Here is a 24,286-nt window from a genome sequence, read left to right as displayed (position 1 = left end):
TAGGTGGCACCAAAGGATGGTGAGGCCTTCTCGGAGACTTAAGCTATTCTAGACCAAAGACGAAGAGAAAAGCCAAGGAAAGCCTTTAACTAGGTAAAGGTCCTGTTCCTGGATTACTATATCATTTTTAACCTTTGAGTACCAGGTCTCCCAATATTGGGCATTTATTCATTACACATTTTCCTAAACTGAGAAGTCCAAAGTGAGTCTGGGCTGCCCAGAGCCCTGAAACTTATGGGGGAAAAAAAAAGACACAAAGCAAACAACACTTTCAAAAGAAATCAAATACTTTCCTTTATGTTTAATAGGATGCTTCAGGATGCTGTCCACAGAATACCTGCATCAGAATCACCTGGGCTACAAGTGATTGGTTGTATTAACATGCCACCCAGCTAATTCTGATACATACTAAAGTTTGAGAATCAATAGAAAAATACTCAGGGTGTGAGTCAATCGTGTATGATGTTGGACAAGTGTTTTTAATTTACATTTGAGTTTTCTCAGGTGTAAAGAGAGGATAACAGCACCTACACCACGGACTACCATTCTTGTGAAGATGAGGTGGAAGGCCAGGAGATAATGCTCCAGAACATATCAACATATCATTATTATTTTTCTGTATTCAGAAGTGAAAATCTGGCATATAATACCTTAAGTCTAGTTTTTCATGAATGATTTAAAAAGTGAGAGAAACAGGATGATGAAATTGTTTTTCTGTTATAAGTTGCTCCCTTTAGCTTTAATTCACGTATCTGAGTTGCTGGGGTATAAGTTGATAAGCTGCCTATATTATTATTATTATTAGACTCCCTATGAGCCTATTGCTCTACCTACATAAAAATGTGTAATGTGCTTTCAGTTTTTAAAAGTGATTTCTTATATTTCACTCAGCCCCACTTGCAACCCTATGAAGCGGTCACACTGCAAGGACTTACCCGTTTTCCGTAGGATGGTAAGATGTTTGGGAATTGAGAGGCTAACCTAAGATCATACAACTTCTGTAAAGCAGAACTGAGTCTTAAAACTCAGGTTTGGGAATTTTCAACAGTTTCCATTAAAAGATGTCCCAATGAATAGTTTATATTTTCCTGTTTTATGCTCTTTCTCGGCCTGCGACACAATATTCTGAAGAATCCCTCTGCTCTGGCTGGACTTGGTGCAGTGGTTGCCCCGTCTGCACAAATGGCACAACGTGCAGTGCACCCTCATGCACGCCTTCAGCTTACACCAATTCATAAAACGAGCTGAACAAAAACTAAAGTGCAAGGAATGGAATAGGTGATTTTGCTCACCAGCGCACTCCACGTCTATATGCCCCGGAGGCCGCAGAAGATGAGGGCCGTGTGGGCTCCCTTTTCCCTCAGCTCACATCACACGCTGTGCACACCTCCCCAAAGCTGAGAGGGAGCTTAGTGTCGAAACCTATGTACTTTTCATACATCGTGACCCATGAACACATGACTTACTTTATAGGACTCTACCTCCGAGTAAGATGTGAATCCAGGGTGTGTCCCATGATAAACCTTCCCAACCACGACTCAAATGCTGACTTTAAAAGCAGCTGATCTCGCTCAAATAAAAAATTGTGTCCTCATGCCCAGTGAGGTTGAGTAAGAACTAGAACTCAGACTTTTAAATGGAGATGTTGTTAGCCTATGACATTTAATGCTTTCTTAGTTTCAGTTCTTGGTTTCATAACTGGTTAGAAAATAGCCAGCATCTGAGTGCAATGATGACAGAGGAAAAGGCTCAACCCAGTCTATGGTGAGCCTTTTCAACATTTTCATTAACTAAAAGGATTGCTCATACTCAGTTTTGGCAAAGACACAGAAAAACAGGTACTCTTTGTGGGTGGGAGTATAAACCCATAGAGGGCAATTTGACAATATCTTTTAAAAATTTACATGTATATCCTGTGACCCAAAAATTCCAGTTCTGAGCATATATCCTCAAAATATTTGCATCTGTGTAAAAAGATCTGCGTACAAAGATGCTCTCTGTGGCACTGTTACTAATACTGTAAAACATCAACAAAATATCCACTGAGAAGTACTTCATTAAATAATTTTATAGCCATACTCCCAAAATTCACTGTTAATGGTTAAACAGAACCAGACAGAGCTGTATGTCCTGGATGGTGAATGAGAAAAAGAGAAGAGTTACAAAACAGTACAGTGGACATTTTTGTAGGTTCAGTATCCATTTCCCCTTCTTTTGTTAACAGGCTCCTCTTTTTGCTTGAGAAACTCCTCCACCCTATCTGTAATCAGAGAGGATTGAGTAAGGGAGCAAGCGCATTGCCCAATCAAGGTCTCACTCCCCTAGGAATTTGAATCTTAAGCAGAAATGATACAAAGATTAAACACGGTTGGAGGAAATACATCCGAATGGCAATGCTCTGAGGAATTCCCATTAGCTCTTGCTCTCTAGGTCACAGAATTTGCTTTTCCAGCTTGGGTCTTCATCTTCTCCAGCTTGGTTCTTCAGCTCTGTCATCTACCCATATCCTTCCAATAAATTCCTTTCCATTCTTGGGCAGCCAGTGTTTGTTCCTATGGCTTGCAAATCAGATAAACCCACTGATACTAATGTATTCTTATTTTTGTAAAGTTAAAAGTTATATATAGCTGAATGTATGTATATATATATAGAAGGAAAAGGAAATCTGGAAATCTGGATGCCAAATTAATGTCAGTCAGGGTAGAGACTGGGTGGAATGGGATTATCAAGAACTTTCACTACCCAATTATATATTCTTGTGTGTCTGTCTTTGTTTAATGTTCTCATAAAAAAAAACCTAGACTTTTCAGAAAAATACCCTTATAAGAGTTATTCTTCATTCAGTGGGTTAGAACCTGACACTAATGAAGTAAAAAATACAGTTTCTATCACTTTTGGGGAATAATTGTCTTCTATGGTTTTTATTGGCATTAATTGTTCCCTTAGCCTTAGACTTCTTCCAAATATGTGCTATCAGAATAAGAATAATAATTGCCAGATGAAAAGAATCCCAAATATCTTATTTCCATATGGCTTTTGGACTTTTTCATTTGGACTTTTTTGCCTTCTAACAAATGACAACATGTCTAGTACAGAATTAATCGGTTTCTTACCGACAACCTCTCTCTAAGCTTCTGTTTCTGCCCAAATCTGCATGTAACCAAGTCTTGAACACCAGAAATAACTTTGATTCTACCCTCGTCTTTCTCTCATATTCTGTGGTATGCTAAGTCCTGTTTATTTTATATTCAAATATGTTTCCAATTTGCCTCTGACAGCTGTCACCACCATCTTTGTCTATACTCTATTTCCTACCACCTGATTACTTTGCTTCTAGTTTCTTCCCCCAACCCAATGTTTCTCCACCCTTTTTTCTTCCCCCACATTTATTTATTTATTTATTTATTTATTTATTTATTTATTTATTCATTCATCCATCCATCCATCCATCCATCCATCCATCCATCCATCCATCCTCAGGAGCCTTTCTAGACTTCCCCCTTCCCTGACCAACTCATCCATGAAATGTGAATACCACAGATACAGTGTATATCCATTCATGTACTGTGGCCCTTGAGGGGGCCTGAGCCTTCATCATATCTAAGACCCCTCCCCCACAAGAACCCATTTTCACTCTCCTGGGGGCAGTATCGCCCCCACCGAGAATGCATGCTTGAATCAATCTGTGCATCACTACCAACCAAAATGGGCTAATCTCTCTAAAGCAAAATTTTAGCCATATCACTCATTGCCTGGCTCAGAAATAAATGTTCAGCAGTTTCTCCCTCTTCCAGTGAGATGAGACAACACAGATAAAGCACCTGAGCCTGGCTCATTACATGTGTTTGATAAATTTTAGTTTGCTCCATTCCTTCTCCTTCCCAGTTGAATACTGCTCTCCTAAGAGCTTATACTGTACCAATGCACACTCCCATTAAATGTATCTTTAGTGCTTGTTTCCCTCGTGCAGACTAACACTGGGTTATTTGCAAATTGATATTTTTACCAATGTGCTAGTTCAGTTATGAGGGTTTCTCTGATTACTCCAGGTCACAATGTTTTCCTACCGAACTTTGTATCTGTAACTGAGTCACATTCTGTGCTCCTCATCTCAGTGAATAATGTCTTATTCATCCAATTTCCCAAATTAGAAACTTTGAAGTCATTTTGGACTCCTCTCTCTTCTGAAATTCTGATGCCATTTGGTTGGAATTACTGTCAGTTCTGCTTCAGACCCAGTCTCTCCCCTTTGCCTCTTCCAGGCTGAGCTACAGAAAGAATGTCCTAGCTGACTGCACTGTACTTTGCTTCTTGCTGCTGCAGCCTACCTTCACACTGATGCTCTACTTCTTTCAAAGAAAACTCTCTTCGACCCCCTGCTTAAAAACCTCCAGTGGCCATTGCAACTGCCTTCAGGCTAAAATTGAAATAACATGCCTTAACAAAAAAGGTCCTCTGCATTCCCTTTTTCTGACATTGCACTTTGTACACCCCAAACACTCAACTGCGCATTAGTCAGTGAGTCCTCCAAGCCCTTTCATGACTGTATGTCCAAGACACTTTATTTAAATGTCTATGGTACCTGACATGTTACAAGTGTGCTACATGTCTGTTTCTCCTCTTAGACTCAGGGCTGCTTGAAGGCAGGAAGTATAGCTCCTCCCTAGCCCTGGCATCTCCAGCACAGTGCCTGGCACTAAGGGGGCACTGGATGACTGAGCGACTTAATTGTGGAGCATCATTCTATTACTTAGTGTTTCATGTGCAGCCACAAAAACCCAAGTGTCTGACAAGCAGGCTGAAAGCAGAAATTCTCTATTCTACATCTTTTGATTCTCCACTGCATAATAAGGCTTATAATAGGTGCTCAAGAAAAGTCTATTACATTTATTTGGAAAATGTTGATTCCTTATTCTGTAAATGGGCTTTCTCTTTCTTCTCAGTGGTAAATTTGTTTCCTGGTTCCTTTTGTATACCCACTTTGTGTCAGGCACTGCACGGAAGACCATTAAGGTTAAGGACATAAGAATGGACAGAAGAGTCATGATCCTCACAAAGCTTTTTGTCCCATTAGTCAGTGATGATAGTTATGAATATAATAAATACCTCCCGAATGTTCTGCTGCTCCACCTCGTGCCGCTTGATCATTATTTTCCGCTTGAAGAAACGACAGTTTTTGTCGTAGTACAGTCTCTGCTGGGTGAGAAGGTGGGCTTCCTCTTCAGCCTGTGTGTGCTGCAAGTTCTCTTTATGCTTGGATATCCGCTCTTGCTTTTCTTTCTTGGGTGTGCTATGGTCCTCATTCATCTCCTTCACAAAAACAAAACAAAACAAAACAAAACAACATGCTGGTCTCATCAAGTAAAAGGAACTAATAGTTTATTGCAATGGTAGATTAAATTATTTGGAGAGCAATTGAAAATGTAAAGACAAAGACTTGGTGCTGCATATCCCTCTCCCCCAACTTTTGTTTATTGATTAACTGAGTAGTAAGTGATAGGGAGGCTTGTTAGTTTCCACATCTCTGGCTTCGCCCTCTTGGAAATAATTGGTTCACTCATTCAATCAACACACACTTACTGGTTCTAATCATGTGACAGGCACTGTGCAAGGCACAAGGATATAACGGTGAGCAAAAGAACACGATAACCACCATCATGGGGTTTCACAGTCTAGAAGCAATAATTAATCAAAGAACCGCAGAAATGAACTGAAAATTCCTGTGATAGCTGGTGTGAATGTGAAGTACTTGGTTCCACAAGGATGTTTAAAAGAACATATTTGATCTTGTTAACAACTAAGCTGCCCCAAGTTGGAAAAACCTGTAGGAGCTAACCAGTGAGAAAGGGGAGGGGAGAATACTCTGGGTAGAAGAAACAGCGTGTGCTAAACCCTTTGGGTGGGTTAACTGAAACATGGTGCAAACAAGGAACGGAGAGCAGGGTGGTGGTGCAGTGTGACACGAGATGAGGTGGGACCATCAGAAGCCTTATAGGCCAAGTTAAGGCCATTGATTTGTAGCACAGGAGACAAGGATTTTATACATGGGGGTGACACAATGAGATGCATGTCAAAAAGATGACTCTTGTTGCCTCATGGAAAACAGAGTGAAGGAGACAAGGCCGGGAGAAGTGGACAGATTTCACAGACAGAAGGTAACCCTGCAAATGTCACTAGTTTGAATTTCAGGAAACAATTCTTTATTTTCTATTAGAGGATAAATGAACCACCTGTATTTCCAAAAGGACAAAATTCATAATTATTCCAGACTAAATGGGTAAAGAGAAGAAAGCAGAGGCTCAGAACACTTAAGATGATGTTACTTTACTCTTCGGACAAAGTAAGAAGACCATTTTTAGAGAAAGCACAGTGCACTCTTTTTTGTTCATACTGAGAAGCTTGACCTATTATATTTGGTTAACTACTCAGTGAAAATCTCCTTTAAATGCTAATACCTATTTTCCTTAATGTTTTGTGATGTGGACATCACACATTAGATTATTTTTCCACTTAGCTAAGAAGTCCTTGTAAATCCACTTTCAACTTTCCTGTTCCAGTGAAGTCTTACGTGAAATATCAGAATCAACAAGAGAGAAAGCTGTTTCAAGCATGGAGTAAGCTGGGATCACAACAGGAAGGCTGGGTGACTCATCTCTTGATGCCATGACTTCACTACTAGGCTTGGCATTAACCACTACATTGCACATCGAAGTTCAAATGTGACCGTATAAACTCACCCCAAAATCAAGAATAAATTATTTCTGGACCGTCCACCAGCCTGTATTGCCCACATCTCCGTTGTCTATCAAACAGTGGGGATAATGGATATTGTTTTGTTACCCCAAGGGCAATACCTTTAAATATATCAATATCGAAATATACACGCCACCTTAAACAGTCAGAATGAAGCTTTACTTCATAAGGAGTAGTATTAGCTTTGCACAGAAAGGCTTACTGAGGCTATCTCAAACTGAGTTTAGGCTTGTTTTTCCTCATGAGCCTGTTGAAAGACTTATAAGTTTAGGCCTGTGGCTTCCTGCACTCATAAATCTGAGTACCAAAAATGCCTGAGGACTGAGTGGGGATTTTCAAATGCTGTTCTGTGAGAGAATCTTCTACAGATTGAGTTCATGCAATCTCCAATACCTCGGTGTTAGAAAAGGTCAAAATCGTGGCTGCAGTCACAAAGTGTGGCCTACAGAGCACGAGTAAACATAAGGAGTTAGAAATAAGTATATAAGTGCATTTGAGAACATTTCAAAATTTCTCATTGAGAAATCAATGTTATCTCTGTGATCCAGCAATATCTATTATGACATAATAATTAGGCTCAAGCAATAATGCAGAGAAAATGGATAGAACAGGAACCTTCTTATTTGGGCTATTTCACCCTACAGCTTGGTTTTCTAGACCTTATAGTGTCAGAGATTTTTCCCATTTAGGCAGTGTGGATTAAATACAAATTTCTGTCAGTCCCAACAATCACCAGTGGCTCCTCTGGGCAGGACTAAAAATTCTGAGGCTCACCCCAACCCACTTGTTTTCACTTCCTAATTAAAAAAGAGTTGGAGAGGAACCTAGATAAGTTCCATATTATTAACTTAGAACATGAGCTCAAATAAATGATTTTACATACTGAAACCATGCCCCATATTGAATTTTATTAAACCTTAATACACCAGTAGTCTAGAAATAAGAAATCCTGGGGCGCCTGGGTGGCACAGCGGTTAAGCGTCTGCCTTCGGCTCAGGGCGTGATCCCGGCATTATGGGATCGAGCCCCACATCAGGCTCCTCCGCTATGAGCCTGCTTCTTCCTCTCCCACTCCCCCTGCTTGTGTTCCCTCTCTCGCTGGCTGTCTCTAACTCTGTCCAATAAATAAATAGAATCTTAAAAAAAAAAAAAAATAAAGAAGAAGAAATCCTAAGTCTTATGAGGAGGGAAGTCTAGGGAACTGCAGGTAGTTCACCTATAAGCACTGGTGGGAGAAGTGAAGAAATCTGAGCTTTCAGATCAAATTGCAGTTCATTAGGAGGACTCTCCATGTCTACTGGAAGCCTTCAACCAAACTTTTAAGAATCGATCATTCATTCATCAGAGAGTCACATGTACCAGGCACAGGGATACAGTCATGGGCAGAAAAAAAAAAAAAAAAGACATGGTCTCTGTTCGTATCACTTACTGGCTAGTAGGGTAAGTAACTCAAAATCACTTTAAAAAAAAGAGATAATTGAAAACTAGTGTTATGAAACCAGAGGCACCTGTCTTGGTTAAGGAAGTCAGTAAAAGCTTCCCTTGGGAAATGATGTTTAAATTAAGGTGTTTTGTGTGTGTGTGTGTGTTGTTTTTTTTTTTTTTTTAAGTAGGCTCCATGCCCAATGTATGGCTTGAACTCATGACCCTGAGATCAAGAGTCACATGCTCTACCAATTGAGCCAGCCAGGAGGCCCAGTCAAGGTATTAATAAACAATCCTAAGTCTTACAAGGAGGGGGGTAACAATTAACAGCAGAGGGAGACCTTGGGGGTCGGGGGTGGGGCTGGTGAGAGCATCCTGGTGGAAGAAACAGTATGAAGAAACAGTCTTCAAAGGCGTTAGAGAAAAGTGAAATTCAATACATTTAAAGAACCAAAAGCTGACCATTGCGGCAGGAGCAGCAAAGAGTCAGGGGTGGGGTAAGCAGGTGGGGGAACAGTGGTGTGAGGTGAGACTGAAGTCAAGGCTGATAGTAGGTCACTTAGAGACTTCTAGTATTTTGATCTCTCCTAAGAGCAATGGGAAGCCAACAAATGTTAAAATCATGAGGTGATATGATGAGACTTTTGTGGGTTTTTTTTTTTTTTTTAAGATTTATTTATTTTTGAGAGAGAGAGCAAGCTCAGGGAGAGAGGGAGAGGAAGACTGACAGAATCCTCAAGCAGACTCTCTGCTGAGCACAGAGCCTGATGCAGGGCTCAATCCCAGGACCCTGAGATCATGACCCAAGCTGAAACCAAGAGCTGGATGCCCAACTGACTGAGCCACCCAGATGCCCTGAGACTTATGGTTTGAAAAGATCACTCTGGCTGAAGTTGCTGAAGAACAAACTGGAAGTAGGCAAGAATGGTTTAGAGTTAAATCAATGGTTCTTAAAATCTGATGCCTGAATCAGCAGTATCGGCATCACTTGGGAACTCGTTAGAAATGCACATTTCAAATTCCACCCAGACCCACCGAAACAGAAAATCAGAAAATCTAACTCTAGTGAGTTAGCAATCTATTTTAATAAGCACTTCGGGTGATACAAAATTTGAGAATCAATGGTTTAGACTATTGATTACAATGTAAGATTAATTAATTTTAAGTTCCAACCTTTTTTTTTTTTAAAGGGATTTTATTTTTAAGTAATGCCTATGCCCAACATGGGGCTTGAACGTATAACCCAAGATCAAAAATTGCATGCTCCACCGACTGAGCCAGTCAGGCACCCCATAAATTCTAACCATTCGAAAGGCAACTTAGTGATGACAAATATTGGTACTCTTACCTCTTTTATTTTTTCCTTACAAATCTTATACTGCTTCTTCTGACTTTCTAAGAAAGTTGTCAAATCTTTCTTCTGCTGGGCCAAGATCTGTTGCTGGAACTTCTTCTCATCTGCTGCAGCTACCTTTGCCTGATAAAATGACATACAATCTAGGATAAATTGTTTTTCACACAGAATTCTGCTGTCTATATCCTCCAATGCATGAAAAGAGTCCATAAGTGTTGAATAATGTAGTGTGTTTTGAACAAATAATTAATAAAAAACAAAATAAGCAAATATCTGCTCTGCTTCTCTTGTATCTTAAAAAAATTTGAAATTTTTACCATTGAAAAGTACTTTCTAAATTATGGGAAAAATATCAAGGCAAGCCATAATGTGTTTTATCGAACACACAAAAAAAACATGGGATGAAAAGTGAACTAAGGATTATAATAAAAGATTTTTTTCATATTGATTAAATTATAAAATGGATAAAATTATAAAAATGGAAAAATAACCATGACTGGCCAGTTTTAGTCCCAGAACCTCACTCTAATTGATTAATAACATTTTGTTTTCTTAGGCACCTGCTACAATCCCCAACAGTCAGACACTGGGACATTTTGGAGGCTTCCAAATGGATAGAACACAGACGAAATAAAAGATAACCCAATAAACATTGGCTTCTGAAAGTGACCAAATCTAAGTTTCTTGGGACCATTAGATGCATCACATATGTAAGATGAAGTGCTTCAGAGACAGGGAGGGAATTATGTTTCATGGTTCTCTTTATGTATCTTTTCACCTTTAGCTTCCATTATCAATACTTTTTCCATTAGGAAAAATTCTCTCTACATATTTACCAAATCAAATCCCCAAGAAAGAATCTGACTGGTTTATTTAATCAATATCATCCCTGTTTGGGCAGAGGTTTTCATGCCAGGCTGCCTCACAGCTTGATGGCTGTTGGGGGAATGCTTCATCTGCAGTTCTGATGTTCCCTTCCACGTGGTGAGAGAGCTTAATTACCGAAACACCCCTGGCACTCTGTCCCCAGTCACTCCATCCCCAGGGAGCACATGTTCACCCCTGCTTTCCCACACTATGTAAGTCTTACGGGGGGTGGCAGGGAAGGCAACTGGTTTAGCACTGCCAGAGCCTAGATAGGCAAGTCTGTTCAGTTTTGTACAGTATTATTAGCGTGTTTCCCTTCAGACATGAATTACTTCTCCCATCTAACCTTACCAGTAATAAAGGTAATATTTTAACCCACTGTCTGCCTTAGCCTCTCCTCTGTTTTAGAACCTAGATGGGGAAGAGAGATGTCTCCTAGAAGACCCAAGCAACAGCCAGATTAATTACTCACTGCCATGGGTCAGGTGCCCATTCCCAGTCCAGTTAGTATAGGAAGGGACTATGACAACTGAAAAGGACTATTTGTAGAGCAGTTTTCTTTTGAAGAGGACTGTGGGTGTGGCAGGCACGGTAAAAGGTTTGAACTGTGCAAGTTTCCACAGGATAGAAGCATCTTGTTTCTTTTTATTTGCACCCAGACCCCCTCAAGGGACTGACTCTCAGAATATATTTGAATAGACAAGAATGTAATATACACCTGCAGTAACTATTTTAACTTTTAATGGCAATTTTAAGTAGCTCCATAAGACCTAACCCCTCTCAACTACTGCCACCAAAGCAACATTATTCCTCTGTCACCAAAAAGCACAACACTCCTGCCTTTTGCTCACGTGATGCCACTGACTGAAACAGGCCTGGCTTGGGTACAGCACAAAGGCATGTGTGTGCACACTGACCTCCTTCTCTATGATAGCCACTTGCTTCTTGGCCAGCTTCTCCAGCTCGATGGACGAGTTGTTGGCATGCGTCTCCACCTCCTTCTGTAGCTTGAGGCGGTGCTCGTCCATCTCAGCCTTCAGCTTGTTCTCCAGGGCGATCAGCTGCTTCTGGTGCTGGCGCCGCATCCGCTTATAACCTGACATCTGTTCCCGCAACTCGTTCTCCTGCTCATGCTCATGGATCTGTCGTGTAACCTGATTGGGGTTGGGGAACAGAACTCAGGTAACCAGATTCATGGAAGACAAACTTTCAGGGAAAGTAGAGGAGCCCTCTGGCATAAGTCTATCTATCACTGCCACCATCAATTTACCTACTATTTGCTGAATGCTCACCTGTACCAGGCACTGTGCTGGGTGCTCTTTATATTCTTTAGCTCTAGTCCTAAAGACCATCTCATTCACTCATTTTATTCATTATTGAGGTAGGTGTTACCACCCCCATTTTATAGATGAAGAAATTGAGACTTGAGGGAATTAATTTATTCATTCAGCCAAACAATATATATATACTTATTTTTGACATATCATTATATCTATTTTCTAGGTCACATAACTAATAAGGGGTAGAGCTGGGATTCAGACCCATTTCTAGTTCCAGAGCCATGCTATCTCCACTACCCCAGGATTTCTCAACGTCAACACTGTTGACAATGAGCCAGAAAATTCTTTTGTTTTGAAGGGCTGTCCTTGCATTGCAGGGTATTTAGCAGCATCGCCGGCCTACCCACTAGATGCCAGTACACCTCCCAAGTCAAGACAATCAGAAATGTCTGTAGACATTGGCAAATGTCCCTTAGGGGGCAAAATCCCTCTGGTTGAGAACCACTGCATTATATCATACTGCTTGTCTGTTTTTAAAGATCATGTCTCTAGGGGCGCCTGGGTGGCGCAGTCGTTAGGCATCTGCCTTCGGCTCAGGGCGTGATCCCGGCATTCTGGGATCGAGCCCCACATCAGGCTCCTCCACTGGGAGCCTGCTTCTTCCTCTCCCACTCCCCCTGCTTGTGTTCCCTCTCTTGCTGGCTGTCTCTCTGTGTCAAATAAATAAATAAAATCTTTAAAAAAAAATAATAAAGATCATGTCTCTAGCAGTCATGGGAATTTTGAGTATCTTCCTAAAGTTGTTTGAACAAGATTTATTTCTGATTCTTAATATGAAGGGGGGCAGTGGGGGGTGATAGGAGGGAGTGAGAGAGAGAGAGAGTGATAGACAGTAGAGCACTCTCTTCTTTTAACTCCTCTGTCTCCCACCTCCCTCTCCTCACAGAAGAGATGTTAACAAACTATAATACATTTACTTGCTCTCCTCAAGAAGAGAAAGCATTTTTAGATGGCTACTTCTCTTAGTAATTTTTCTTTAACCCATTCTCAGGTAAATATCCAACAAACTCAAGATTATAAATATAAATTTTGGCATCTCTTTTTTCTATTAAACCTTTTCCGATTTTCCACTCCTTTCAGTTTATCACCCCTTTTTATTTTCCTGTTAGATTCTCTGTTCACTTCATTCTCATCTTTCCTATTTTAGAAAAAAAAATTGAGTAACAAAATTATAACTTTAGCTTTTTTTCACTAAGTAATTTAGTCACTCCTATCTACTATAAGCCAATTCTCCCCAAACTCACCCTCAAACAAGTTTTACTAGAAATTTTCATGTTGCTATAAATTCTCTTTACTATTTTCAGTTTATGGGTCAAAGTGCATTTTGTACAAAGAACAGTTTGTTTCTTTGCTCCTTTTAGAAGGTGTCCCTGCATACCAGACCGAGTCCTTACTATCAAGAGAGTGCTATTCTGTAACTGGATAGTATTATCAAAGTACACCATTAAACATTAGCCGAACTTTGAAACCTTTCCAGCTGAAACTAACACTAGGTTTCATATTCATTTCTCTTTTCTAAAGGACAATCCTCTTTAAAGTATGAAGAATAAGAGCAGAAGATATTTCAAGACCAAAAAAAGGACAGTATCACCAAAGGGGCACCTAACACTCTAAAGGAAATCTATTTTGTCATCACAATATCGTATTTCTTTTTAATGGACTTATTTCATGATAAGAGCAAAGAAAGAAGTCATTTGAAATACGTGTGTATATTTCACCTCATCATGCTTGTGCCTTTCTGAAGTTCAACTATAGGGGAAAACAGTTCCAATCAACAGAAAGGATACCATTTAGCCTTTTCTGAATTCACTTGTTTTTCACACAAATACGGCAATAAAGTGTCCATTGTAGGGTAATGCATTTGAGATACGTTTTACCCCTGAACTTATTTTTTCTTACGTTAGTATTCCTTCTGTAATCAGATTTCCAAAGCTGAGACATGGCACACTCTAAAGCTATCACAACACATTTAAAGCTTGCCAGCAGAAGGTCTGACTAGTTTGCGGTCAAATATTCTCAGGATGGCCATTTCCCTAAACCAGGCACCTAAATGTAAAGCGGAAATGAGTTGTGTCAAGAACATTTCTCTCCTAACTGGTGGGTGAGTCTCTGTGAAAAGGCTGGTCCTACTGCATACCAGACCACACAAGCATGTGGCAAAGACAAATTACAAAACTCAACATGCTATCATTGTATATCACTGAATTCCAGGAGAAACACTTTGCTTCTAATGCTTCCCATAATTTGGATAATCACCTTTGTAAACTCCTAATATCACCTTCAATTTGTTGCAATGAAACTTTCTGTTTCAGTGTTAATTGCCTTCTTAGGCACAGATAGAGATACGGCATTGTAGAATTCCATACTCAAGCAAAGTAAACAAATTTAAATAAAAGTCTGGCCAGATGACTCATGTATGAAGTCTAACCAGAAAGACATAAAAATATTATCTACAGTTATGTACACCTGCATGTTTTAAGTTTATACTGTGTGTCTTATAAATACAGTATTTGGTCAAGAGAATAAAAAAATAGCTCATAATTTTAAATTTTATTATGCTTTATGATTTACGATGTATTTTCACATGCAATTTACCTCTTTAATTTTTATAAACCCTGGGATTTGAATTGAAGTCCTATGGTTCTTGAATTGGCTGAGGAAATTCACTCCACTAAGGCAGAATGAAACTTTCTGTATAGTGACCAACATAATAAAAAATTATTATAAAAAAAAAGAATGAAACTTTCTATTATTAAGTAATGGAGGGAATTAATGCCCCCCAAAAAATCAAAGTTGGAGAGAGTGGTGAGTCTAAGCTACAAACTGAATAAGTCTAAAAATGAAAGAAAATTATAGAAATGTAGTGACTGTAGTTTTCACAGTGGTAGTCTCAAAAATGTGATCAGCTGGAAGTGGGCAGTAGCATCTTGCCGCACCAGAAGGTTGCTTGGACACAAATCCCATTTTGTTCCTTACTGTATTACTGACCTTCGGCAAATTATTTAACCTCCTGAAGGCTCTCAAGAGGAGCCACTGCTACGGTGAGATCACTGATGGTATAACTCTTGTGCCCAGCAAGGTGTCTGACACACAGGAGATGTTCAATATATGTTGATTTCCTTCCTTGTCCTGCCAGCATCTGAGCAGTATGTCTCTCCCTCCACCAAGCATTTCTAGTGATATGGACATAGATCAGAAGGAGTGGATCCAAGAGAAAGGGCAAGTTTAACAATAAAACTGTACTTGTATCCAGGTTGTGGCTTATAAAGTAAGTATGTATAATTTCTGAATCTGAACTATTAACCATTTCACATACCTGGAGTAATATATAAAAGTTAAGAGCCATAAAGGATGACTAAACTTCTCCCAGAAAGTTTCTACAGCCATTCCATTCTACCTTATTTAATTCTGGCAAAAATCTGCACCTATAACACATGACTACAACCAAAGTGTACTATCTGTCTACCAAGTGCAGAACACTGCACTAGAGGGCTAACAAGCAACTCACTGAGCATAAAAGAGGAGCATAGTGGCTGATAATGTTACCCTCTTAAGAGATCAAAGCTAACTTATAAGATTAATTATGTGTAAGAATCAAAATAATGTGTATGATAAAACTGGCCACCTCAACTCTTAGAATAAATGAAATTTATAGTAAGTTCTTAGGAAGCATACAATGGGTCACGTTTTGACATTAGAAATTTCACATTCTATTCTTTAGAACACGTAGGGAACAATGTTTTAAGTTCACACCAAAAGTAATGATGGATAACAGGCAATTCTGCCTTATACAGAAAAACTGACAGGAAGCACTTAGAAATGTACACTTGCAAATCCAAATTCTCACGTGATAGCAGGACTGGAAGAGACTTCGTTCATTCATTTGTTCATTCATTAATTCAACATGTTTATTGAGAGAGTTTGGTCATGTGGGTTGGGCATAGACTGAGCAGCATAAGTGAAAAATGGTCTCAGTAATGATCCTAGTGAGATTAAGAAGCTAAGAAAAAGGAAAAAGGAGCTACAAAATATTCTGATAGGCATCCTCTGGTACACTATCCAGGAAGAGAACACATCTTCAAGCCCTTAGAAAGAGAATAGCGGGGCTCATGAGGGGTGAAACAGCATTTACAGCAGAGGCTCTAATATTTTTATGCTTGTCTATCAAACTCATTCAGGTATCCAACTTCACAATTAGCCGAAAATTAGGTTGCATTTTTAAAATCGAAATGAAGACTCCATTTTTATATTAGCTTTCCTACTGAATCTGGTAAAAGCAAAATAAAAAAAAAATCCACATTTGCATGGATAGAACAATAATCATTTTTGTCTACATGCTTTCCTAGAGATTAGAAACTAGGAGTTTTATGCCCATGTCCCTAATGTGTATTTTTTTAAAGTAGGCTCTACACCTAACATGGGGCTTGAACTCACAATCCCAAGATCAAGAGTCATATGCTGTACTGAATGAACCATCCAGGTACCCCCCCACACCCTCCCCAGGCCAATATGTACTCTAACATAAATTCACCTGAGTAGTAAAACCACTCATTCCAGTGAGAATTCCTTCATAAGGCCAAAAGCTGAATTGTCAGATATGACAGATAAGGGTTTGTGCTTTTTATATTAACATCTACCATGAGAACTACCATATGATCCAGGACATTATGAAATTTTAAGAAATAATGTCAGATATTACAACAGCTGAAAACACTCTCATGGGTTACTAATCCAATTAAAATATTATGACCTCCATCTACCAACAATAAAAACTTAAGGGAGCCACATCTCAAAGGCCCAATAAGGCAGATAAATAATTCTGAAGAACTATATAAACAACTCCTTTCTCCAGATCATGAATCAGTCCAATATGAACTTTCTTATAGAAGAAGAAAAAGAAAGGATAAAATAAAAAAGGTTCCATGAAATGCCATTTTCCTAGTTTTTCAAAATAAGGTAAAAAATCGCTGCCCTTCTATGACTGTAATAAAAAAATACATAATTCTACATAATTCAAAAGTTTCCTCAGAGTTACCTCTGATATCAAGGTTCACAATCCTTGCTTTTGTTTGTTACAAATGTAATTGAGAAGCAGGCATATTAACATAAAAATCTGTTTTAAGGTGCCAAAATGGTAAAAACATCAAGCAGTAAAAGCCTGTAGCCCATGGGCTGCATACACTTGTCAATTATCCCATTAGAAAGCACAATGTAGAAAAAACATCAAGGGCAAACCCCACAGATTCAGGTCTCTTTTAGGTTTATGTATAAGAGGTAGGCTGATAAAACAAATTTAAGGAATTACAAAATTTTTTTGTCAGTTCGCAAGTCTAAAATATAATATGCTCATTTAAAAAATACACACTCAATACTTATTTATCTAATAATTGGAAAAAATTTCTAAATTCTTTTTTCTTTTGGGGGTTCACTTTTGAATCACTCTGTGGCTTGTTAGCACTTCTATTTAGAAGAATGTAAAGAGTAAAACCAAAATAAATAAATCAATATAGTATTGCTACCAACTATGGGAAGTGAAAAGAGGTTTCAACAATGACTTGATTATTCATTATACTGGACTTTCATTTTCCCATGATCTTGCTCCTACTTTTATGTCATTTAAGAACTTTAGTCCTTTTCCTTTGAGCTGAGATCCATGAAAAGCAATAAGATTCATGATATACTTTTAAAATTTAGATGCTTCTTTTTGATATTCCAGTGTTCTGATTGATATATTCCTATTGGACTACTGGAATTAGCCCCTCACACAGCATAGGTAGTAGAACTGTAATACTTGATAAGATACGTTAAAATATTCACACCAATAATTAGATTGTCCAAAGTGAGACATGGAACCATATAACAACATACCACTTCTCCCTTTTATTAATTCTTTTTTCTTAACAACCCCTAGATGCAAAAACCACTGACCTCTGATAAACTTCCATCAATACCAATATGACCCCCAAAGCATTACATCTGGAGAAGATTTTCCACATAAGACAGCTTATTTTATACTGGCTACTGCAACAGCCTATTAGCTACTGAGTTTTTAACTTGATACAGGGACCGGGAGCTTTTTAGCTAATTCAAAGTCCATGAGAGACTGATCTCAGATATTCTCTGGCTGGGCACCAGGAAGCCTGTAGGATTCAGAGGGGCTCCTAAGGACTTTGCCCACAGTCCTGAGGTGGCCTAGTAGGAAAGCAGCTTTCATCAACCACAGAGAAGACTGGGATGGCTGACAGGCACACGGAGTAGCCCTGGGTGAGTGTACAAATGCAAGCATGAGATCATTGTGAGATGGAGTAGTAACATCTTACTAGGAGGTAGGAGAGGTCATGAATATATGATGTGGGAATGAGGGTGTGGCAAGTGACAAAAGAAGAGAACCTGTCCCAGAGGGGGAATATCCATTTGGTATAATGTTTGTTTCACATTCAAAACCTGCTTCTGGTGCTCTGAGTCTCAGTGGCTGCTCACCATTTCTCCTCTCATTTCAACATGAACATGTCTGGATAAAGGTACAAGTCTCACAAGAGTCGGTGGTAAGTAAGAATATTACATAACTACCATATTTTTTTTGGTCAGGTATCATGATGTGAAGATATTTATTAATAATTTCATGGTGCTTTATTGAGACTCAAAGGCATGTTTTTTAAAGGTGCTTAGCAATCATTAGCAAATACATAGTGGACATTTTTAGATCTCCATTACACAGTATAGCATTCTTTTAAAATGAAAAATTGCCCATTAAGAGATGACAAGAAACTTCTATACAAAGGAACTTAAAGGTAGGCTTTATAAGCAGTCTCAATTAAATTGCTTGCTTTTAGATAGCAGCAGGCATAGCAATATGTAGGTGCTGTAACTTCCATTTTCCCCATATTTGTATTTTTAAAGATTATAATCCATTATTGATTCCAAAGATAATTGAAGCCTTTGAAAGACTTGAGAGATAAAAGTGGAAATCAGGTTTAAAAAATAGGACAAGAAAAATAATTTCTGGGTCGGCCTCGGATGATGTCATCATAGGTTCTAAATGTAATAGCCAGGCAGTGTACGCTAACTCTTCCTGCCCATGTGACCTCTAACATCAATCTGGGCAAAACAACGAATATTTCAATAATTTTTTGGCTGAGAAGTGAGATTCAGAAGCAAAAGATTAAAGAGAGTTTAGAGTGCCAAGGATGAAACGATGTGAGTGTGTGTGTGTGTGTGTGTGTGTGTGAGTATGGGAGCGCGCACGCGCACGCGTGGGGGGCCAAGGGGAGGAGGCATGAAAACTAACTCTTGCAGCACACACCCCTTTTGCTACTACAAGGGCATCCAGCAATCACATTTGCAATAGTAAAAATGCTGAAGGATCCTACAGTATCTTTTCTTCCACAACCATCCATATCCTTTCCTACAAAGCCCTTCTTGCTTTTATTGGTGCCAGGAAATTCTTCAGGGGTTAAATGGGGAAGTGCAGCCACTACCATTGTTGCAATAAATAAATGAATGAACCAGAACGAACCAGCAATTCATCCCTAGGAAGCTAATATCTTATTTTCTACAATTACATACATTAGCTAGCAGTGATATATTTTTAAAAATTATGTTTTATCTTTTGATATGTGTGTATACATTACAAACACACATGCATTTATACAAAAAGAAGCATAGTGCCCTGCATACACATACATCAAATACCTTTAAAATTTTTTTTAGCATTATTATTTCAATGAAAAGACAAATAGCTTTAAAAAAATTGGATAGGTTAGCAACTTCATCTTAAAGGCCTTTTTATTTTGCACATATAGCATATATAAATACACACACACACACACAAAGGTTTTTTTTTTCCATGCTATAGACAATGCTAAAATATCTGAGATCAGGTTGCCATGCCAACAGATTTTTTCTAAAATGAATAAAATTATTAGGAGGGAGAAAACATTCTTGACTCCTTTCCTCCCATCCATGAAGCCGAGAGAGGCTCAGGGAGGGCGAGAGGCTGCCAGATGGGGAGGAGGGGAAGGAAGGGAAGGTGGGTAGAGGGGTGTTTGCTTACCAAAGATGCTGATTTGATCGTGGCAAAGCGCTCTCTGTTCCGGTAGTGGAGGGCCTGGCTCTGAACTGACTGGGTAGGCCGCGGCTCAGGCCTGGGATCGCCGTGGCCCGCCTCATCCCTTATGAATACATGATCCTGCAGAAATGGATAAAAACAAGGAGAAAGTCCAGCTGTGCTCTTTCCTCGCCGGCTGCCTCTCTCTCACCCCTCTTTCTGCACAAGCACTGCTGTTTGAAATGCATAGTTTAGCTCTCTGCTAGTCCCCGCAGCTCCCACGGTACAAAATGAATAAGCAACACATTGCAGCCTTCAGTTAGGAATGTCAGCTGATCGCTAGTGGGATGCCTTCTGAATCCCTGGCAGGCTTTTTCTTTACCTCCAGAATTACATATATGCAAAAGAAAAAAAGAATAGAAAAAACAATGCAATGTACAGACTCCTTAGAACAGTTTGCTTAAAACGCTGTAACCAAATAATTCCTTTAAAAATGTCATGTCCATGTCTAGCAAGGAGGATGCTGGTTGCTTTTAACATAAAAGCGAGCCTCCGCCTCATTCCCTTGAAAGATCTGCTTTCTCAATTTAATTTTATTTGAGATCTGTTCGGTAGGATCATCGTTCTGCCTAGAACCAGTGTAGGCTTGTGCTGAACTGCCTCTCTATCTTGTGCTGGGAAGATTCGGCAGTCACTGAGGGATCCTGCTTTCCAGTCATGATCGTACACAGTTCTAGCACCTTCTCTCTACAGCTTCTGAAAGGATTTTTTTTTAGATTTAAAGAGACAGGCATGCAATTTTAACCAAATGATACTTTCACAAATTCTTCCTCAACTCAGTCTCGATATGGTCACTAGAGTGAGTAAGGCTGGGATTTAATGTCCTTGGCTGACTTAATCAAATCTGTGCTTCTTGATAGGCAGAGATGATTAATCTTGTTGTAACGCCCAGTGAAAAATAACATTCCCTGGAAGGGTAATAATGGATGTTTCTTAAATGCAATTTAAACGAGTTTTAAAGGGGAAAATGCTTTCAAAGGGTGATGCTTCTCTCTATAAAAGATGGAGTGGTCAGTCAGTTAAGTAGCTCTTAACCCTTCAGGAAAAAGATACTATAATAATAGCTCAAAAACATGTACAACCATGGGGGATTTTTAAATGGTACATATTCAGGATGGGGAAGGAGAAATTAATTCCCTTATTGCCCTAGGGTTTTAGGACAAACCATTTGTGAGAAGTCAGTTTTGCATTTTGTCCATGACTATCTGAAAAATTTTTTTTTTAAATAATTGCTTGCTCTTTCAACAGAAAACAAAAATTGAAGAGGTTTAGAAACACAAAATTTTATTATATCATCTAAAATTTTTAAAAGTCAAGACACATATATTCTTGAGGGAAATTAAATTTTATATCCAGGTTTTTAGGTAAAAGTCAAGAGTCAAGATTAAATTTACCATTGGGCGGATTTTCTTTTTCCATTTATAAATTTAGAATGCTCCAGAATGGTAGGAAGATATCTATCATTCTATCCATATTTAGAGATTTTTTTCAATTTACTGTATTGAGGTCTACTTTGTTTTTAAATAATGAAGGGACCTTTAACGCCATTGAGGACATATATGCCAAATGCAAGGATATTTTATTGCTGTGCTGTCTTATATGATAGCCAGTAGCCACATGGATATTTAAACAAAATGTAAAATTCAGTTTCCAAGTCACACCAGCTATGTTTTAAGGTAGCCACTAACTATGGCTACCATACCGAACAGTACAGATATAGATCCTTTCCATCACTGCAAGCAGTTCTACTAGATAGTACTATAGGTTAAAAATGTACCTTAATCCATATTTTTGAGATTAAAAAAAAAACAACTTTGATAGGCCATTTAAAACTTCTATATTATTTCCCAGGAAATCTAACCTCTTATTTTATAGGGCAAAGAGAGGTCAGGTATGGGACTAGGATTTATGCACTAGGTTTAAGGTTCTAGAGAGGAAGGCACTGGGATCTACTGCCATTCACATCGCTGAATATTTATTAATAAGTTACACTTATCTCTGAAATTGATCTTTTTTAAAAAGATTTTTTATTTTTATTTATTTATTTGAGAGAGAGAGCAGAGTGAGCGAAAACACAAGTGGGGGGGGGGGTAGAGGGAGAGGGAGAAGCTGACTCCCTGCTGAGCAGGGAGCCTGATGCTGGGCTCAATCCCAGGACCCTGAGATCATGACTTGAGCGGAAGGAAGACGCTTAACTGACTGAGCCACCAGGCGCCCCTCTCCGAAACTGATCTTACCTAACGTTACAGTCCCAGAAAAACAAGAAGCTTCTAAATGACAGCAATCAGATGAGACAGACTGGTAGGGTCCTGTGGTTTTATAGGAGGCCTTGAGAAGTCAAAGTTTGGTGATTATTAATGAGCTAACATTAAGTACATTGAGAGGTAACAGCTCAGTTTCAAACTGTAATAACTTGATTTACAAAGATAACCAGCGGCACTAGAATCTACACTGTTCACTTAACAGAATAAAGTGAAACATATTCATGTACAAATATAATTTTAATATTATTAGTGTGTCTTCTCTCAGATAAAAATTAACACTTGTGGGCTAGGATCTTGCTTAGCAAATTAAAAGTCACATTATATTTGTTAAATTTTTAAATCAAGAATATTGGAATACACTGGAAAAGTTAAAATTCGAAATCAGTGATTTTGGTTAACACACAGCTAATTCAATAACCCACTAAGGTTTATTTTAAAAATAATGCTATTTTATTATTTTTCCCCATCCCCTCAGACAAAAATACTACTACTTTAAAAGCTAATCTGAAGAATAGGTCCAAAACTTTAATCTACTTCAAATATAGTAAATAATGTTAACAGCATAATTCTTTATTCCAGCTTAAAAATTTTTCATTTTATAAAAGGAGTTTTCCACAGCAACTTCGTAACCTATCCCCACACTAAAAGTCTTCAAATATTATGCGAGAGCCCAAAAAATGAGGTAAAATTTTCAGCTAACAGTAGATATCCATTTTAAATGCACAGGAAAATGAATTTTAAAATATTCAATTCCAATGCAGAAAACAAGTTTAAAATTCTGAAGACAACTTAAACAATGAAGCAATTTTAAAATGAGGGAAATGTGACATGAGAAGTACAAACAAATTAAACTATCAACATTACTGGGTATATTGTCTGTTGGTTACACTGCCCCTTCAAATAGCAGTCCCTTTGAAAATGAGCACCATACTTGGCTCCCAGACTTTCTGAACTGAACTCACTTTAAGACTATAATGGCAGTTAGGCACTGATGCAAATTACTTACAAATAATGTGAGGGCCAACATCTTTGATGTTGAAGAATGATATTAGCAGATTAAGAACAAGTATTGGGGCGCCTGGCTGACTCAGTTGGCAGAGCATATGATTCTTGATCTTGGGGTTGTAAGGTTGAGCCCCACATTGGGGGTAGAGATTTCTTAAAATCTGTTCGGTTTTTTTTTAAAAGAACAAATATCATGTTCTAGTTAACCAAGACAAAATACACATCTTGTTTATAATTTATCTTTAAAACATTATCATCTGGGAATAAACAAAACAGCTCTTTTAAATATCAATACGGTTGAGGACCAGTTTTAAAAGTAAATCTATGTTAACCAGGTAAATTTATAATATTCTTTCACTGTAAAAAAAAATAATAAAACTTCCTCAGATTAAAAAAGAAAAGAAGCTGTCGTAATTTTGGTCAAATCTTTAGCAAAAAAAATTGAACTTTTTATACAATATACTGAAGTACCTGAAGCCAGAAGCACAAACTTAACTGTTATACCCTGAACAGGGGGCTTTACTTTCATTTAAAGTTTTTTTTTCTAAGTATCTATTTATTTAGATTCTGAAATTAAGATTCATGGTGTAGTGGCTTGTTTCGAGTTTCCAGATTAACTTGAAATTACCCTGCAAACCACTCGTCTGGACAGTTATACTTTGGGTATATCTTTATCATACTATCATGTACTTACTTGTGCGTCTGTGCATGAGACTGTGAGCTTTCTGAAAACAGTAAACGTGGTTTGAAAAATCTGTCTCCCTAGCATCCACCTAGTGCTTGCTACTTAGTAGGCATTCAGTAAATGTTTGCTGAATAAATAAGTTCAAGAATATAGGTCTGAGAAGATTCTGGGAAAATGATGTTTTCTCTTATATTATTTAACAGAATTCAAATTTGTATTTCATAAAAACCTGCCACTCTGTACTCTAAGAAAGTCATAAAATCGTGACACACAAGCACACCTTTACTTGGGGGCAGGAAGAGGATCTAAAAATGGCTTTTTTTGGATGATGAGAAGCCTTTTTATAGACTCCCACACTTTTTATGCTGTGGAGAAGGGATCAACAAACCCACCATCTCTCTTTTGTTTTTGCTTATTTCAAAATTATTAAATTATTGCATAAGCAGTTGTTGCTATCGAAATCTGGGGCTAGAGGAAGGGAAGAAG

General features: G+C 38.4%; 1 protein-coding gene across 5 annotated transcripts in view; it reads right to left on the bottom strand.

Annotated features, from left to right (window-relative positions):
- Positions 1-24,286, bottom strand: part of TAOK3 (TAO kinase 3) — a 175,286-nt gene that overhangs the window by 12,267 nt on the left and 138,733 nt on the right. For 4 of the 5 annotated variants that reach the window (XM_045791602.2, XM_045791603.2, XM_045791604.2 and 1 more), the window contains exons 14-17: positions 19,793-19,927; positions 11,317-11,553; positions 9,527-9,655; positions 5,107-5,310 (exon numbers count right to left, since the gene is read on the bottom strand). In XM_045791602.2, the coding sequence (XP_045647558.2) occupies positions 5,107-5,310; positions 9,527-9,655; positions 11,317-11,553; positions 19,793-19,927 (705 nt within the window). Of the gene's footprint in view, positions 1-5,106; positions 5,311-9,526; positions 9,656-11,316; positions 11,554-19,792; positions 19,928-20,168; positions 20,518-24,286 lie in introns of those variants that run through there. The other variant, XM_087857298.1, reaches the window with a different exon arrangement.

Source organism: Ursus americanus, chromosome 30 (genome assembly GCF_024610735.1).
Source record: "Ursus americanus isolate L20-20 chromosome 30, mUrsAme1.1.p, whole genome shotgun sequence".
Classification (NCBI taxonomy): Eukaryota; Metazoa; Chordata; class Mammalia; order Carnivora; family Ursidae; genus Ursus; species Ursus americanus.
Note: the sequence above shows the minus strand (reverse complement) of the source record. Positions and strands in the feature narration are given on the sequence as shown.